This window comes from Hyperoodon ampullatus (genome assembly GCF_949752795.1).
Source record: "Hyperoodon ampullatus genome assembly, chromosome: 13".
Classification (NCBI taxonomy): domain Eukaryota; kingdom Metazoa; phylum Chordata; class Mammalia; order Artiodactyla; family Ziphiidae; genus Hyperoodon; species Hyperoodon ampullatus.
This window is the reverse complement of record NC_136926.1, coordinates 48,221,861-48,242,011: the sequence shown is the minus strand read 5'-3', so window position 1 is coordinate 48,242,011 and position 20,151 is coordinate 48,221,861. Positions and strand designations below refer to the sequence as shown.

The 20,151-nt window shown below is 38.8% G+C and overlaps 1 protein-coding gene across 2 annotated transcripts in view; it reads left to right on the top strand.

The window, feature by feature from the left end:
- Positions 1 to 20,151, top strand: part of GAREM1 (GRB2 associated regulator of MAPK1 subtype 1) — a 203,198-nt gene that overhangs the window by 145,139 nt on the left and 37,908 nt on the right. For both annotated transcript variants that reach the window (XM_079718027.1, XM_079718026.1), the window contains exon 3: positions 7,279 to 7,409. In XM_079718027.1, coding sequence (XP_079574153.1) covers positions 7,279 to 7,409 — 131 coding nt within the window. The remainder of the gene's footprint in view (positions 1 to 7,278; positions 7,410 to 20,151) is intronic.

Below are 20,151 nucleotides of genomic sequence, written 5' to 3'. Positions count from 1 at the left end.
ATTTTAGACTCGTATTTAAAGGGAAAACTGCCATTCTAAGATGAACATGGGCCGGCTTAGGGTGTAGTTTCAACTACCTTACAAGAGACCTCAGGATACTTAGGAGTGTTGGTCATTTTCATTTCTGATGTCCTGTCTGACGTCTCTCATTTCTTGATGTCTCCCTGCAGGACAGAGGTCAGCAAACTGTGTGGCCTCAGGGCCAGATCTGACCTGCTGCTTGTTTTTGTAAAGTTTGATTGGAACACAGATGTTGTAATTCGTTTACATGTCGTCTGTGGCTGCTTTTGAGATCCTTCACCGGAGTTGAATAGTTGATAACAGAGGCCATTTAGCCCACAAAACCTAAAATATTTACAGAACAAGTTTTGCCAACCCCTGAAATAGGAAGTTGCGTATATCTCATGACCTGGTATTTAAAACATTACATTAAAACATTTGATATATTTAGATTTTAAAGGTATTTGTGGGGTGTAAGAAGTATAAAATATTTATTTGGTTTTAGACCATTAAACATATGACAAGAAAATGTTTAAAATAATAATATATGTACACAAAGAAACATGAACTAAAATCTTACAGGACAATATAAAGAAGCTATATGGAAAAGAGGAGACAGAAGTTAATGGATGATATTGGATATTCAGTAAACAGTTAAAAGAATGAAGGAGAGGAATCAATTTTTCTGATGTACAGTATGTTCAGATGTGAAAACATTTGGTCATATTTAGCTGCTACTTTGTTTTTATTCTTATTCTTTCATCTGTGTATGTTCATCATTCTCAGAATAGATTCTTGTCAGTGCTCCCATGCGCGTGCTTCTGAGGTCTTCCTGTCCATCTTACCTGAGATGACAAACACAGGTGAGACTAGGTTAGAATTTATACAGCTTTACTATTGACATCACAGCCACACCAGATAGGATTATTCATTTGGTTCATATGCCAGAATATATTTGAGGCTGCTAACAGTAAGAGATCTCAGACACAAGAGAAAAATAACTAAAGGATGCTTGAAGAACGAGCACCCAAATTGAAAGAGAAGAAAAACGGTGTTAAGGGGATAGAGGTGCTTTATATCAAGAAACCCAGGCTCTGTTCTTTGAACCAGAATATCAGCGATCACGACAAACAGAGCAAGGAAAGAAAATATAAGCGTTCTGAAGCTGTTATTTCATGAGATGAAACATCCTATTTTGTCAGGAGGTATTCCATCACATGATCTTTTTTAAGGACGTGAACAGTATCTGCAGCCAGTTTTAAGAGAAGGCAGAAATGTTCTGTACCCACATGGATATAGCAACCACTAGCCACATGGGCTGTTGAGCGCTTGTAATGAGGATAGTGTGAACAGAGGTGTGCCGCAAGTGCAAAACCTACATGGGGAGCTTCCCTGGTGGTTCAGTGGTTGAGAGTCCGCCTGCTGATGCAGGGGACACGGGTTCGTGCCCCGGTCCAGGAGGATCCCACATGCCGCGGAGCGGCTGGGCCTGTGAGCCATGGCCGCTGAGCCTGCGCGTCCGGAGCCTGTGCTCCGCAACGGGAGAAGCCGCAACGGTGAGAGGCCCACGTACGGCAAAAAAAAAAAAAAAAAAAAAAAAAACCTACATGGGATTTAAAAGACTTAATGTGGAAAAAATTTAATTAATGATTCTTATATTGAATTTAGATGTATTGGTTTAGATAGAACCATATTATTAAAATAAATTTCACCTCTTTTTACTTTTTTAATGTGGCCATCATAAAACACATAATTGCATGTGTGGCTTGCATTGTATTTCTATGAGGCAGCACTATTCTGTAGGGTAATGTCTCATTTGATGTGTAAGTGTTAGGATTTGGTGACACATCCTTGACTTGTGAATGCCTTTCAGAAGGGACAGAATGGAATTTAGTATAGGCATGTAGCTTTCGGGTAATCCGTTAGCTCAGAGATTGTACATCTACAGACCACTTGGCATGCATACAGATCCTCCTGCCCCCTGCCTTAGGAAAATTTTTCTAGAATATTGATCAGAATTTTAAAATAAGTTAAACTATTTCATGCTCGTGGAAAGATAATTTGTAGACTTTCATAAACTATACTTGGTTTAGTGATGGTAGCTTGACTTGGCTCAGGTTCCAAATCTACAATTTATTTTGTTATTCTGCTAACGAATTAGAAAATATAAATTACAGTTGCAGATAATTGGAAGTATCGGCAAATATCTGATGTCTCTGTCAGGTGATTCTGGGTATTCCCACCAAATGGACCTATAAATTTGAACTCTTGCTCACTGGTGACTACTTTTTTCCCCTTGTATATTACATCCTGATGCTGAAAGATTGTTTCATCCTGGAAGATAGTTCCAGTTGCTTATCTAATCTGTTCTTTGGTTGGATTGGTCCCCGAAAAATATGTCTTGAGGTTCTGTACATTATTCAGATTTGAATGATTTTTAAGTACACCATTGCTTTCTTTCTCTGTTGAGTGAAAACATTCATCAGTAGTTCAGAAACAAACCTTGTGTATAGTAATGTAGTTCACCTTTTATTTATAACTTTGAAAACCTGCAATTACTTATGCATTGCTTCATTGTTTGCCAATTCCAGGACTATATTTATTACACATTTATTAAGTATCTATTGCATGCAAGGCATTGTGCTTCCCTGACTTTAGACATGTTGAATTTGGTGCTAATGGGACTTCCAAGTATAAATATCCAATAGGCCCTTAGATGTCTCTAGAAGTGAAAAGAAATGTAGACTATGTCAAATATATTTATTATATATTTGTACAGTCATTTGTACAAGAAAAATTCAAATGTTTAACTTCACTGATCTTCAGAGGGATGCAGATTAATACAGGAAAGAGATGCTTTTTAATATGCATTGAATTGTCTAATTGAAAAAATACTCAGTGCTGGCAAGATTGTGCCCCAACTAGGAGGCATGTAGCCTATGCATAGAAATATAAATTGGTTTTGGTATTTTGGAAAAAAATATAGCCGTGCATGGTAAACATAAGGAATTGTGTATTATTCTTTGATTTAATAACCTCACGCTAGAAAATTTATCCCCAAAATGTGAGCCAGAAGACAAAAGAAAATCTCTTTGCAGAAGAGGGAAGGGAGCCGAGAGTTGCTGAATGGCTACTTGTGCTGAGTACTTTGCATCATCTCACTTAATACCCACAGCAGCCCTATGAAGTGTCCCCACTTTACAGGCAAGGAAGCAAGGCTCAGACGGATTAGTAATTTACCAGTATCATAAAACATGTACATGGCAGAGTTCCCACTTACATTAGGCACCTGCCAAACTCAGACTGACCATGTAAGAATAGAAAAATAGTTGAATCCATTATTAAGTGATATGCAAGTATTGTAAGTGTCATCACGTGAGAAAATGTAGGAAAATACAGAAAGAAACAGCATAAAACTGTAGATAAACCATAGGTATTAAAAGTTTGTACACAGACTAAGTAGAATAATGACAAATGAAAAGTTTAATTTGGCAGAATTTGTTTAAATAAGTAGTATTGAGATTGCCATAATCTTTTTGATTTTTTAAAAATTGTTTTTTATGAAAAAGGTACAGTCCAACGTATTTTGTATTTTCAAATGTGTTATTCATCCGTCCACGTTCTTCTAAAAGGTGCATGAGCTGTTATGTCTGGGTGCATCCTCTATTTTGCCCTCATCACCTGCCCTTTAACTCTTGAAAACGCTTCCATCAAGGTTCATCACTAGCAAAAGCCCTACATCCTTAAACCCCCCTCTGAAATTACTTTCATTTTGTTAAAACCCAAATCTGCATATGCCCTGAAAACACTGCTTCCCTGAAGGCCTCTCAGGTGGTAGCTCTATTTTTTTTTTTGCCCCAGAGTTGAGGGGATATAAGTATCTCTATGGTCTTCATTGCTACCCTGACCTTCCCTGCTCCCTAAAAACTCAGCTGTAAATCTCTTGTCATCAGACAGCATCCCCTGCTCCCCCATCGTTGGTACATTCATCTACCAAGCCTAAGATTCCTCCCTCATTTCTCCATGGTTCTCACTCCTGGCTCACTGCCGTTCTCCCCAGCAGTGCTTCTCTCCTCACCCTTGGAGATTTCAGTGCTTACCTGTATGATTCATTTGATACCCCTGGCTTCTCAGTTCCTTTAGCTTCTCACCACCACAATGCTTACCTCCCGTGGTCGCCCCCTCGACCACAGCATCGCCAATAACTGCATCCCTCCGTGATCTCAGTCGCATACGTACCACTCTCTGACCTCTCTCCTCTGCCTGGTTCTCGAACTCACTGCTCCAGGGCACGGAAATCAAGTCCGTCAGAACCTGCCATCCGTTGATCCCATGATTATTTTCATCCTCTTCCCTCCCTCCCAAGATGTTGGGTCCAGCTCAAGCTCCGTGAACTCCCTTGCATACATCCTGCCTGCTTTGTCCCTCTTGCACGTCTCATACTCACTTGGTAATTGGCTGAATCCAAATCTCTACCTGCTTCACGCCAGCCCCTGTGTGTCAGACATTGGCTAGAGGAAAACACACAACTAGACTGTTCGGTTTCACTTTCAAATGATGACCGTTAACCTCAAGTGGGAACTTAGGGCTGCCCACCAGACGTATTATGGTATTCATTCTCACTGGACTTTTTACAACCTTCTCCTCTTTCCTTAACCTCCAACACCTCCTCTCTCAACTTTATTCTCAACTGATGCCTTCCTTCCCACTTTTGCTGGAAATATTGAAGCAGTAAGAGGGAGCTTCCCCCAGGTCCCACTGAACCTGCCACAGATGAACTCCTGTTGAAGGCCAGCTCCTCCACTCTGATGTCCCCCCGTCTCCTCAAGGATGTGCTCCAGTAATCCTCATCATCTGTGCGTCATTCCCATCAGCATCAAACATGCTGGTACTTCTCCCATCGTATTAAGGAAACAAAAACACTCTCCAGGCCCCATCCCACTTCCTCCCTTTAGCTACTACTCAGTGTCTCTTCTCCCCTCATCACAGAACTCCCCGAAACATCACCTGCTGTCCATTCTTGTTATTCCCAGCTCTCCTTTCTCAGGCTCTCAGGTTCAATCAGGCTTTGGCCCAGCTATTCCACTGCTCGTATCAAAATCCCCAATTAAATACAAGCTGCTAAATCCAGCAGTTCTCAGTCTCGTTTCACAGTCCTGTGCACAGCATTTGACATCACTCCCCCTTCTTCTCCTTGAGGCACTCGAATCACCTGGCTTCTAGAATGTAGCACTTCTGGATTTTTCTCGTATTTTCCTGGCCAGTCCTTAGTCTCCCAGAACTCAAACCTTGGACCTCTTCTCAGTCTACACTTGAGACCGTGGTTGTCATCATTAAAGTGTCATGGCTTTAAATATCATCCATGTGCCAGTGGCGCCCAGAGTTAACTATTTCCAGCCAGACCTTTCTCCTGACCTCCACACTTATGTATCCATCTAAGAGCTTTCGGGATATCTCCGTTTCTATGTCTAATAGACTTAACCGGTCCAGACTGAATTCCTGATCTTACCTCCTCATCTTACCCCTCCAGACCTGCCCATCTCGGTTAGTGGCAGCTCCATTCCTCAGCCGCTCAGGCCAGATTCCTCACTGCTTCCAAACCCCGGCCGTCTCATACCTGGATGATTGCAGGGCCCTCCTAACTGGTGTCTGGGCTTCTACGCCTGGCACCTTTACAGTGTGTCCTCAACATGGCAATTAGAATGATTCTTCTGCAACATTGGTTAAATCACCTCTTCTGCACTTGGACCCCCCAGGTGGCTCCCCATCGCACTCAGATGAAAAACCACAGTTCTGCAAAGCTGTGGACAGTCTAAACCACCTGTTATTTCTCTGACTTTCTTTCTCTTCCTTCTTAGCTTCTACTCACCCCACTCCAGCCACAGCATGCCAAAGATGCACCAGCGCCTGAGGGTTTCTGTGTAGACTGTTGCGTGTGCTTAGAATTCTAAGAACTCACTGCCCAGCTACATCAAAGTCACTGTCTCAGCCATGCCTACTCTGGCCACCCTGCACTCTCCAACCCCCTCATCCTATTTTTAATGGCACTTCTCACCTTCTGGCATATATTCTACTGATTGATTGTATTTATCCTCTGTCTCCCACTTCAGTGTAAGCTTCAAAAGGACAGAGATTTTTATCTCGTCTCTTGATTGATTTATCTCCAGCATCTAGAATAATGCCTCCACCTAATAGATGCTTTAAAGAAAATGTGTTGAAAGTATGAAAGTTTCCCTATTTCTGCCTGATGCCCCGTGGACGCATGCAGAGAGATCTGCCTCATAATAGCTTTTCATTCCTTTTCAAGTTTCTCAAGTGTTATATTGTAAACAGTGTTCAGAAAATGACCTCTAAGAAACATGGCGTCATGGACTTGATTGTATATGGTCTTTTATTCTAAACCGAAAGCAGCTCCTCTAGAATGTGGCAGCAGTATCACAAACACCAAAAACGTCCAAGCAGCGTAATAGAGCCTTGACATTTTTAGGAATATGTTCAGAGTTCTTCAGAAATCCCCCAAATTATGGATACTTTGATAGTATATTTCTACTCTCATGAATTTCACACATGGTAGTAAAAAGGAAAGATGGAAGCTACGTGCTGCTCCAGATGCCAAGTGGCTCACTCACTGCAAGGGGGCTCCACCCAGCGCCCGCCCCAGGCCCCTTGGTCTCAAGCCCCACCCGTGTGCCGCAGCCAAGCTATAGACTTACAAATTATAGCAGCTCCTGAGCCCTAAGCATTGCCTACGTGTTGTTGAAACCAAGGACATCTGTGAAAGCTAAGGGTCCACGTATTATTTTATTCCATTGCACATTTTAAAAATACTAATTTTAAAAAAAATCAGTTCCCCCAGGCCACTTAGCCTTGGTTTTAGAATACAATGTATGGGGGGGGCATTATTACAACTAAATGACAGCGTGACGTACTGTTACAAACAACATGAGCAACCATTTATATAACACATTAAGTTTTCAACGTCGAGTTTACATTACAAGTAAACATCCATCAAATCTGTTATTGATCCTCTGGTAATAAACTCTGAAAGTAAGCAAAAAAAGAAAAAATATGTTTGCTTTCATTTTTAAACTGATTTTTAAATAAATATCCTAGTTCAAGAAAACCTTTTGCCACGGTAACTTTTTCTTTTTTTAAATGATAATGCTCAGAAAGCCTTTGACAGAGAAGAGTGGGAGTAAGGAAAGGGGATGCTGTCGCCACGGTGACAGCTGTCCAGCGTAAACATCTCATATCTCTTCCGTTTATCACGTATTTCAGGGCAATTCAAGCTGCTGGAACAAGACCGAGATATAAAGGAGCCAGTGCAATATTTCAACAGTGTGGAGGAGGTGGCTAAAGCATTTCCTGAACGCGTGTACGTCATGGAGGAAATAACATTCAACGTGAAGGTAGTTCTGAAAGAACCAAAGATTTATCCTCACTAAGATAATTTAGCTTTCAGGTTGTTGTGTACACAGTAAGTGCTCATCTATGCCTCTTAGGAGGTTCCATCTTCCTAATGAGTTGGTGTCAATGGCCAAAACTGGTCTTATAAGAACTGTGCTGTAGCTGAGCTGACCCCCACCCCAAAGGTTACTACATTTAGTTAGCATTACCTTTGGCTAGAATAACTGTTAAGGCAGATCAAAAGTTATTTTCCTTTTTTAAAATTTGGACTTTATTCCCTAAGATGTAATCATTTTTTGGCCACATCTTCTGTGAGGCTAGATGCTCTACTTGTAAGGGCAAGCAAAAGGCATATGGTAAATCTAATACCAAACACTTGTTGAGAGAAAGAGGGACTTCCAGAGCATGCCCTGACATCAGCATGTATTCATTCTGTCTGTATCAGTCTACAAAGGAGGGAAAATTGATGTATCGAATGTTGCCCAATAGGTGCCTATTGATCCTTGTTCATCAGAGGAAAGCTGAATAGTGTTTACTGTGCTGTGTTGGTTTTGCATTCTTAAAGGGACAGTTCTGTTCCCTCCTACACAGTGAGCGAGCTCCTTGACGAGAGTCTGGTAAGAAGAGAGACTAACCAGAGTAGCGATGCCACCAACCAGGTCCATCCTTGTTTCAGCCTGCAAACCCACTGCACTTTCTTCAGCCACATCCATGATTACACTGACTCATTTGAGAAAGTGTTCACATTGAAAGGATTTTCTGTTTAACCTCATTTCAGCAGGAAGTCCAACTGAGTCACTGTTCTCTGAATATTTCAAGATTTAGGGGGCAGATGCCAGTTTCTTGGAAATCCGCTCTATGTGAAAAACAGACTACATGGTATCTTGGCCCAAGAATGCAAGTGTCTTTACAGGTGGGGCACTCCACCCACACTCCCAGGAAGTGGGGAGATGCCCAAGACAGCTTCCTTAGTGGAGAAGTGGCCCATTGAATTGGCTAAGTCATTCTTTCCCCCGGTTCTAAAACACAGCTGCCATAATCTACTTCCTTTAGTTTTATTATTAAAATGATTTTGTATTTAGTAAAGTTCTTTACTCACCAAATTATGCTTATGTTCAGAATATTTACAGTTTTTAACTCCGTCAGTGGCCCGGGCTGTGAGTCCTCAAGACAGCTTGTATTTGTTTACATTGAAGATTTGTGAGAAAGTGTTCATTTTTTAAGCTTTCTAAGATTCATTGGCCAGAAGTTAATCAAATCCTATTTCATTAGTGTCTTGATTTGATTTAAATCTCTCCTTAAAACTTACATTTAGAATTAACCAAATGAAAAAAATTTTGTTTAGAAAGCAGAGTTAATACTGCAAAACTCTCTTCTGAAACATTTCATTTGCTGATAAATGATGAGAAATCTAGCATAAAATTTTTTTATGACTTTTTAAATTTCCTCAGGTATTAAAATCTAATATTCAGTCTTTGGTGGCATATTGTTTACATGAAAGATTTTTAAAAGATGCCTCTAAGAGCTGTTTGTTTGTGAATTTGTATTGAACCAGCAATGGATGAAAAAATAATACTGAAACTAATACATTTCGATAGGGGTTTTTTCCCCCCACAGAATACCATGATTGGCTATATTGATTCAAATATATATAATAGAGATATCATTTAAAAGTTTAGCACGGGCTTCCCTGGTGACACAGTGGTTGAGAGTCCGCCTGCCAATGCAGGGGACACGGGTTCGTGCCCTGGTCCGGGAAGATCCCACATGCCGCGTAGCAGCTGGACCCGTGAGCCATGGCCACTGAGCCTGCGCGTCCAGAGCCTGTGCTCCGCAACGGGAGAGGCCATAACAGTGAGAGGCCCGCGTACCGCAAAAATAAATAAATAAATAAATAAAAGTTTAGCACAACAGTGTGAATGTACTTAACACTACTGATCTGTATACTTAAAAACGGTTAAGATGGTAAATTTCATGTTACGTATATTTTACCACAATTTTTTTAAAAAGCAAAAAAAAAAAAAGTCAGTTGGACTCCCCACTGAAATGAGGCCAAACAGAAAATCCTTTCAATCTGGACACTTTTTAAAATATGTCAGTGTAACTGTGGATATTACAGATAAGTGTATGGAGTAGAAGCTTATAGCATCCATAGAACTGGTTGGATTTGGGTTGAGTTCTGTGCTATGCATACATAAATATTTAATACCTCTTGTCTATCACTCATAAAGTTGTAAGATGTCATCACATCCAGCCTGCGCTAATCATTAAGACATCTTTCAATTCTATTCCAAGAAGACTGGATAAAGGAACCTCAAGAAATTTACATAGAGATATACACAAAAGTCTGTGTGCTTAGTGAGTAAACACCCACGTAAATAAATAAACCGAGGAGATTTGGGGGAAAGATGCCTGGATACTGCCTGGATTTTAAAAGAAAATGTTGGATGCCATGGTCTTCTTTAAAAATTGATTATAATGTGCATGAACATATATGCAGAGTTTAATGTGAGACCTAATTGGGGGCCAGGAAGTGCTATGCTTGGTTATTACTTCTCCTGGAGAGGAAGAGAAAAAATGAAAAACAGTACAACCTATTCATAACTATAGCTGTTACAAATATTATTAAATATAATGTAATATGAAATATTACATAAATATAGCTATTATCCAGGAAGCAATTTTTTACAAGATAGGAGAATTCAGACCTCCTTGGAAAATTCATCCTCTTCTCTCTGCTTCAGATACAGTGTAAATTAGACCAAGAGGCTAAACAACTATAGAAATGACTTACAGTTAAGAATTGGCAGCTAACTGGCATCATGATAGTCAAAAGGCACAACTATTATTTGAAATAAATATGTATTTATGCATATATATTCATATACAGTTACAAGTGCAAATTGAAATGAAGCATGATAAGAATACAGAGTAAAAAGTATTGAAAGAATAGGAACTAGTTTGGTTATTTTCAAGACTATAGCAAAATTTTATCTAAAATTTAACGGATAGTATTAGTACTATTTACATATTTATTTCAAAATAATGTATTCTTTTATCTTGAATTAAAGTAAATATGTCTTTAAAAGGTGACTTGATGTGTTTAAAAATGATCTGCCCAATTGTCCCATCATTGATAAACTGTGTGAAATGAGTTAATATACGTTAAACGTTTAATTCTTTAAGCAGCAAATATATTTTGAGCACCCACTACATGGCCCACCCTGTTCTAAGCACTGGGGGTAAATATTGAATAAGTAAATCCTTGCCTGCTTGGAGATTACATTCTATTGGGGAGGCAGGGAATAAATAAGCAAATACAAACACTACCTCCAAATAAAGCAATAGAGAAGACATTTGGATATACAAGTCCGGAGCTTGGGGCAGGGTCTGGCTTGGGGTGTAATATATATTTGGGGCTTATCAGCTCCTAGGTGGTATTTGAAGTCATGGGGCTAGCTGAGTTCAGCTACATCTCAACCAAGGGTGATCCCCCCACCCCCCAGGGACATTTGACAATGTTTGGATACAATTTTGATTGTCACAGCTTGGGGAAGGGGTGGGTGCTACTGGTGTCTAGTGAATAGAGGACAGGGATGCTGATAAACATCCTACAATGCCCAGGACAGCCCCCCCTGTCCTGATCATTTGTCCATTTCCTCCAATCCCTCCTAAGCATTATCCAGCAGAAACATCCAGAGTGCCAAGGTTGAGAAACCCTAACCTAGAGTCTAGATTAAGAGAGGAGATCTGAGGACTGAGCCCTGGAACATTCCAGCACTGAGGTCTAGAGGAGGCAGAAAGGAGTAGCAGATAGAAAGACAGCAGAGCATGTGGTATCCCTGCAGCCAAATGACAATAGCGTTTCAAAGAAGAATGGGCAATTGTGTCAAATGCTTAGTGATTGAGTGAGATAAGCACTGGGAACTCACCATTACATTTAGCAAAATGGGAGCCTTTAGAAGCTTTGAGAGGAAGGAAATAATAATCAGCTCAGAGACCCAGAAAACAGTTAACCAGGGAAGTATAGTAGGGTGGTCCCACGGTTTTGTCAAAGTAAATTTCAAGTGAGATTACTCAGCACTAACCTTTTTTTCTTCCATCCATCTTGAGCTGGAGAGTTGGGTATATAGTCAGAGTTGGGTTCTACCAGGGAGTGTAACAGAGATGAGCAAAGGCACAGATGAAGTGCCCTGGAGTGGCAGGTAGCAATGAGCCATGAATACAAGACATGTAACCCCAATGAAAATTGGAGATCCTGACAGGGTTAAGGAACTTCTGATGTGGATTTGTTTAAGGAAGTGATGTGCAAAATAGGAGAGTGGTAGAGTGTGAAGTCCTTGAAATTAAACTTGAGGCAGTAATATAGGAAATGATAGGAGTAGCTGTTTTTCAAATCTAAATAGGCAACTGAGGTGGTAGGAACAGAAAATGGGAGACGAGAAGGTCAAGAAAATGAAAGAATATGGGCAGGTAACCTCTTGCTGATCATTTTGTCCATTTCCTCCAATCCCTCCTAAGCTGATGGCATTTGATGTTTTTGGAACAGCAGTCACCTGCCTCATTCACCACTTTTTCCCTCTGTTAATAACATCCAGTTTTTGTTTTCCATGGTAAGAATTTTTTTTGTTGTTTACCTGCTTTCCTACCTATTTGTTTTTAACTGTAATAGGCATTTTCTCAATTACCTCTTTTAGTTTTTTCATCAGCTATCTCTGTTCTCATGTTTACTTTCAAAGTCAGAAGATGTCTTAGTTCTGAATTGGTCATTCCAACCGAAGGCTCAGTCCTCTACCCTTTAATAAGAAAAATAGCTGCACCAACAGTTTTCAGTCCGACTTCTTTCTTTAAACAAGTTGCCGTTATCTAAAGAGCATGTCAGACTGTGTATCGTAGCTCAGGCTCTGGATTCAGAGTTGAGGTCAGACACCAGCTCCTGGCATTGACTGTGACCTTGGGCAGGTCATATGACCCCAGGTGTCTTCACCTGCAAAATGGACAAAATGCGAGTGATACTACCCACATCATAGATTTGTCATGAGAATTAAATGAAGCAATGCATTCATATGCTTTGCAAGTGTCTCATGTAGGGGCTGGCTAACTACAATCTTGGGGGAAGGCACCTGTCTTGCAAATAAAGGTTTATTGGAACACAGCCATCCCCCTACACTTAGTGTTGTCTGTGGCTGCTTTCATGATACAACGGCAGAGTCTGGTAGTTGCAAAAGAGACCATATGGCCCACAAGCCTGAAATTATTACTCTGTGGCCCTGTAAGAAGAGGTTTGTCAACCCCTGATTCAAAACATAAAATCCTACTAAATGAAGTTTCACATTTAAAAAAAAATTCCCAGCACAGTTGATTTCACTTACTCTTTATTTAGTACTTTATACTCTGTGACTGAATATTAGAACAGAGTATATATGTGTTGTTGTTTCAGAACACCTTTTCACCTCAAATACTTTTTTGGAGACTTATTATGCCAGTACCCAGTGAATTATTTTACATGTCTTCCAGCCTCTCAAACCCAGCCCAGTAATGATGAGAAATGTTCCCACACGTGTATTTTCTGCCATCAAACTAATGACTAACAAATTAAGTCTTGATGTAAGTCTGTCTTTCCTGTGACATTTGCGGAGAGAGCGCGAAGAAAGGGCAGCCTTGGATTTGGCACTGGGTAGCTTGCAGCTCTCGTAAAGTGGGGAGGAGGCTTCCTGCCTTCAGTGCCCTCAGGCACAAGCTTTCTACATTAAAATGACTGCTCCCCAGTCCTAGGGAGCCCAAATGCGCTAATCTGGATGCTATAACGTTGCTATTTTTGTTCCAGTTAGTGAGGTCCAAGCTTTCAGCTGTTCCAGCATAGATTTCCCCGGAGGCAGAATAACAAGTTTGCATTGTCTCAGCTGGGGAAAGTGCCCCACTCAGGAACTGTGAGATTTGGGCCAAATGTGGAATGTAGTCGCCACTTCAGCCCACACAGACCTCGTAAGAACCATTACCCTGTGGCTGGGTCAGAGCTCAGCTGACAGTCCTGTCACCTGCAAATCGGCTCCTGCTAACTGGGTTTGTCACTGGCAGGGGTGGCAGTGTCTCACGGCAAAGCTGCTGGAGTGTATGGCAAAGGATCTCAGAATCAACTTTTTTTAATAGGGAAAAAAAATCGTGTAAGATTCAGAGAACTTGAGTGATAGCTGAGCTTCTCAGTACTGAGAAACGTGACCAAGAATAAAGTGACGAACTGTTACAAATAATCCAGCAGGACTAGGAAATTTATAGACTCTGAGTTTTGATAATCATCAAATGTTAGACCTGGAAAGGCCCTTACACATTGCCTTGTCCTACGCCTTCTTTTAATAAATAGGAAAACTAAGAAACAGATGTCAGCCAACTTCATTGATACATACAAAACCACAAAACAACTTAGCTGCAAAGCCAGGTCCCCTAATTCAATCCAGTCATCCTTTTACTCCCTCATATTCTGTCTGTGGATTTGAGATAAGGCCCATGATTATGATCAGAAAATCCTTTCACATTGACACGATAGCTTGCACGGTAAATTCATTTTCTTTTTTTAAAAATCTAAATAAACATATTCAATAATTATTGCCTAGCCAAATCCTTCCATCTTTCATATTTCTGAAATGCTTATGGTCTGACACACAGGATTTGGCAACTTTCTGAATGTTATATGTGCCGATTTTTAGATTTTACATCATTCCAGAGTATGTTGCCAATATTTCAGAAATAAAATCCTACAAGTTAACTTGATGTTTTCTATCAGCAGTGGTGCAGTTTCTAATTAGATAGCACATGTCAAAATGAACCCCTTCAAAAACGCTACTGTAACATATTAACCCAGAATTTTTTTTAAGTATTAACCAGTATTCACAGAGAAACAAGATGGGTTCTTTCATTGTTGCTTGAAGTAGTGGTAAAGACACAAGGAAGTAGCCAAAATGCATCATTGAATAAATAAGCAAGAGTTCTAAAGTTTAATATTATTCCTGCAACTTGATGCTGAACTTTGGATTTTTTCCAAGGCTTCTAACTTACTGAGAATCAGCCAGCTTTTCCCCGAAGCTGTAGATTTGAGGCAATCTGTGTGCCTTTTATCTTAATATATTCATTCCCCTTTTTAAAGCTGCCATCTGAAAAAGTGCTGAAGAAATAAATATCTTCCCCCTCTGCCAGCCAGTTAGACTGTACTTTGTTTCCATACCTAAGATAGTTAACAAATTAAACATATGTCATGTTACTTCCTTGACTCATTTTAACAGAACACACTAAGACAAGGCCTTGGAGATACATTAGTGGAAAGTGTTTGGACTGCTCTTGATTCTAACTCTTGTCATAATTATTTTACTCTCTGCCGTCTTTCTGATCACATTCGTCTTTTAAAAGGCAAAAACAGCATATGACTAGACTTTATTCTGTGTGCATGGGCCATCCTATGTTCGTCCTGTAGAGTAATACAAAATAGTGGGACTGAGTTCTTTGGTTGTTTTGTTTTATTCTTATACTAAGAGTATAGTTGAGTCGTGGTGGTCACATCATTCCTAGTTTAAAATACCATTCCTGGTTTCTGTCTTGACCATTCAGAAAAGGAATCCTCATGCTGTAAGTTTATAATGATATCAGACAGGTGTTTTATTCCTCTGATTCTTCAAAATGGATAAGGATCATTTGCTCTGGCATTTTCTACCTCTGTGGAGCCTTTAGAGTGTGAGTAGTTCTAGGTAGCCAGCTTTTGGGGTAGCTGGGAATTATAACAAAAATCCTGTCTAAAATGACTGTAATTTTCTTTCAGTTTCTTAAAATGTATTGTACTTTCTATCATCCAAAAGAGAAGAACTGGAACAAAATTTAAACTCATCCCCCTCTCCTGATGTGTATGGCTTTTACCTTTATGTGGGGAGACCCTACAACCCTGAGAATTATGTGCTTTATGGTCTCATTTAAATTGTTTGTTTGTTGCCTCTTATGTTTGTTAGAATACCTGCTTTAACAGTCCGTATTTCCAGTGTTGATTTCCACTTCTATTCCGCTGTGGGCTGGAAACTGGTAACCAAGCTGGATAGAGTTTTAGTTAGATGGGAGTAAGTATAAGTACCCTTAAGGTCCTTAAAGGCTTTTTCATAAGCCCTCATATCACATCTTTTTGGCTGCTCAGAGGCCTCTAGTTCACTACCTTGTTCTTGGCTACGTTTCAGAGAGATCAGAAATTACCGATTAGTATGCAACCTGAATTTTGTCAGATGTAAGAATGAATTTTAAAAATGAAGAGTGAATGAATTTAGAAGTAGCCAGTTTTTATTTGTATTTTCCAGTTTTTAAAAATTTCATCTTTTCCTTACCATGAGTCAGATGTCATTTATTTTCAAGAGTCATTCAGAATGATAAAATTGGATACTATGGTGAGGCTAATTATTTCAGTGTTTGAAGACAGCCCAGTGCTTTTTTCGTCATCTGAGGTTTCAAGACCTCCTCTGAAAAACTACCAGTTGGCAAGCCCTCGGCTGCACCGTCACAAATTAAATCATGGCTGTTGTACTTGTCATCCTTGCCCTATTTCCTGTTTAAAAAAATAAAACACTCAGGATTGACATTTATCTTAACTCTTCATGCCCTTTCTTTCTCATTTTCTGCCATTTTCCCAAAAGAAAGAGTTACAAAAATCGAAGTTCGGGGGGAAATGATCTAATACTAATCAAATATTGTCTATTTAACCAAGTATCAATCAGATCAATCCTGATTTTTTTATTTCAAGAGTTGAGATTTTAACCTCTGTTACATGTTTCATCTTTAAAACAACTATTCTTAGGGAACAGGTTGCCAGTCACCAGGGACAGAGAGAAACAGAAGAGGTGGGGAGAGAGAGTATGTGTGTGTGTGTAAAATTTTATGTCAGTGTTTTTAAATGTTGCTTGACCTTGGGGTATTCTGAATGGTATTATGAACAGTAAAACCCTGATAGTTTCCTGGATTAGACCTATTAGAGTTGTTTAGATAACACACTTTGAATGACTTCCTCTCAGGAAATATTGAAACTGGAAATGTTAACCAGGCACGCATACCCAAGCACTTAGACAGAACGCATTGTTTCTTTTGCTATTAAAAAAATTTTAAAGGAAAGAAATTATGCAAATAAATCACATCTGTAGAAACCAGAGGAGACTGTTTGGCTCAACTGTCAAAGGAAGAACACTTATTTATGAGCTTCTTCCTCTGTCACTGACAGTGACCGCAAGATTCGTCGGTACATTAGTCTCCTAATATATGCAGAGCTAATTGTCGGCATGAATGGTGACATCAGAGTTGGAAGCATGGAGCCACAGATTGTACGCACATATGTTATGCATTTTTATGTATGGGAGTAGGAGTAACTTCCTTTAGAAGTACAGACATACACGAAAATGTAGACAAAACTGTTGAGTGCGCCCAGAGAGTGACATTTACTGAAGATAATTCAGATCTGTTTAATCTGTGTGAATCGTGTCTCACAAACTATGTGGACATTCTCTTTCAGATCATTTGGTGTGCAGTACTCACTAGACCTATAATTTCTTCATTCTGGAAGGTGTATGTTTATAAAAGTAAATAAGGAAAAATAGAATAAGCACCAATTTAAAGAAGCTAGAAAGAGACATTTCTTCTTGTTATTCCTTCATGTTTGAGAAGCATTGTTGGCTCCCTGTATGTTCACTGGAAACAGTTTGTTGTATGAGTGAACATGTGTGTGTTTCCTCAAATCTCATGAGAACCCTTTCTCAACATCCTTGTCTCCATTCTGATCCAAATGGATGAACTGCCAACTTTTTTTATAAAGTTCCAATAAAAAGGAAGTATAGCAATGCATCTGAGCATTTTGGAGACCAGTTTATCCTAAAACAGTATATTCTGAATCATTTCAATATGTTCACTTCCTTTGAGATATAACTGTAATGATATTTCAGTCCCTACTCTGACATTAAGTTTTATTCTGGCATAACACATTCAATAAAAACTTGGGCAATTCTTTAGTACGAAGGAAGGATAATGCTTAAAGGTAGCAGTTTGGGCTTGAAAACAGTAGTGCATGAAAATAGAAAATAACATGAAAATACAGAGATGTGAAAGGTAATGTGAAGCAGAATTATAAGAATTAAAACTTTTTAAGAATTACTGTTAATAAAAGTAATAACAATAATGGTCTCCCCTTATTGGGGGCTTAGCACTATGGGAAGTTGTTTACCTACATTGGTTAAGCTTGAGAAGTAGCTGATGGTGTTCTCATTTTACAGATGAGGAAACTGAGGCTCAAAAAGGTAAAACACTTCATCTGAGGTCACCTAATAGTAAACAAGATTCAAACTCAGCTTGTAGTTTAGTTATTAGTATTGTACCAATTAATTTCCAAAGAACATGGTTCTTTTTATTCATCTATACCAGGGGTCAGCAACCTTTTTCTGTAAAGGCACACAAAGAGTAACTAGGTTAGAGTTTGCAGGCCATACAGTCCCTGTTGCAGCTACTCAACGTTGCCAGTGGAGAGTGAAAGCAGGCACAGACCGTGCAGAAACAAATGGGCGTAGCAGTGTCCTAATAAAACTTTATTTACAAAGTCAGGTGGTGGGCCAGAATTGGACTGTGGGCAGTAGTTTGCTGACCTCTGATCTGGGTTATTATAAGCTTAACTAGATGCCAGCTGGAAGTAAAAGGGATAAACCAAAAATTAAAATTAATAGCCAGTGACTCTTCCTAAGGACCCTTGGTGACCAAAGTCAGGAGAATAAAATAACTGAAACCTTGAAGCTACAGGTCCTGTAGGAAAAGACAGTCAGCTTTCATGCATGCCAAGTACTGTCATGTATAAATGATATACTAGCTTAAAAGAAAACCCTCTTCTATATTCTTCAAAACTGTCAAGGTCATAAAAAACGAGGCAAGATAAAGAAACTCACAGGACAGAGGACTAGATGCAATGTGGTATCCTGGTTTGGTCCAGGAACAGAAAAAGGACATTCATGGAAAAATTTAGTGAAATCCAAATAAAACTTATAATGAGGTTAATAGATTGTACCAATGTTCATTTCTTAGCTTTGATAATGTGCCATGGTTTTGTAAGATGTTAACAGGAGAAGCTAGGTGAAGGGTATACAGGAACGCTCTGTACTGCCTTTGCAACTTTTCTACAAATCTGAAATTATTCCAAATAAAAAGTTAAATTTTATTTATTTATTATTAATTAATTGATTTAAATTCCTAAACTTACTCCAATATAGAAGTCCAGGTGAATGCTGAGTCTGAAAATAAACACAGCTAAGTTGAGGACTTGTTAAAAAATAATAGTAATAACACTTATCTGAGTCAGCTGAAATGGATTTTAAACCTTAGGAGCCTGAACTGCTGTTAAAACAGTATTGTGCTGCCATTTAGGTACTGATAATGCCTCCTTCAGAGGGATTCCCTTCACTCCAGAGACAACAGAACTGTTCGTTTTATATAGCACTAATGTTGATCGACAAGCTCCTTTTCCCAAAGGTTAAAATTATATAGAGATGACCCAGAATGGGTAAGAAATTATTTACAAGGATTCTTACTACCTAGTTTTCTAAAGACATAATGATTCCTACTCAGTAAGCAATATGAACAATGTCAGTCACTTGACCCAAGATGCTTTTTTATTAACATAAAGGAAAAAATACATCTCAGGCTTAATGTATGCCTGATACTAAAATGTGATAAAGATAACATAATAATAAAACTGTAGACTAATCTCACCTGTGACTAAGATACCTCAATCATAGATCAAATGCTATCAAGGAGAATCATGCAGTATATTTTTTAAGTGCAACATGATCACATAGAGATTTTTTCGGGCACGTAGTGTTGTTTTACTATTTGGGAATCTACTATTAAAATATAAAATACATATATAAAAATGAAAAACATATGACTATCTTATTGGATACAGAAACAGCATTTGGTAAAAAAAAAAAATTAATCTCATTGTAGAAACTTTTAGAAAACTAGAATTGGAAAGACACATCACTAATAAGATTTTCTAAAATATCCATTTCAAACCAACAAATTTCTCATAGTTGATATTAAAACACAGATAATATTCACATTAAAATGTGAAACAACACTCTTGCCACCACCACTCTATTGTGGAGAGAAAGGATGAAAACTTCAAAAATGAAAACAAATTTTTCGACTGCATAAGATATAATTACCTAGGAATCCCAAGAGAATCAACTGGGAAAAACTATTACAATAAGATTACTGGACACACAGAATAGCAGCAAAGTATATTCAACAAGATAGTAAACAGTAATGTTCAGGAATTGATAACAAAGGCAAATTTAAATACTAATAAGGGAAATAAAAGATATGAATACATGGTGAAAGTTTTCATGTGCCTATTTGGAAATACTAATATAATGATGTTACTTCTTGTCAAAATACCATGTAGATGTACTTCCAGTAAAATTACCAATGCAAACCATGGACAGGATGATTCTAAAGTTCATCTGGAAAAATAGGCAAAAATATCTAAAATTTCCTATTGTCATGTTTTCTTTTAAGTTTTTATTTTTAAATAATTACAGTCTTAAAGAATTGTTGCAAGAATAATATAAGATCTCCCTAACCACTTTAGATTCACCAACTTAACATTTTGCACATTTGTTTTATCATCCTCTCCTCCTGCATGTGCATATACGTACATATGTATAACTTATTTATGTTTTTCTGAACCATTCA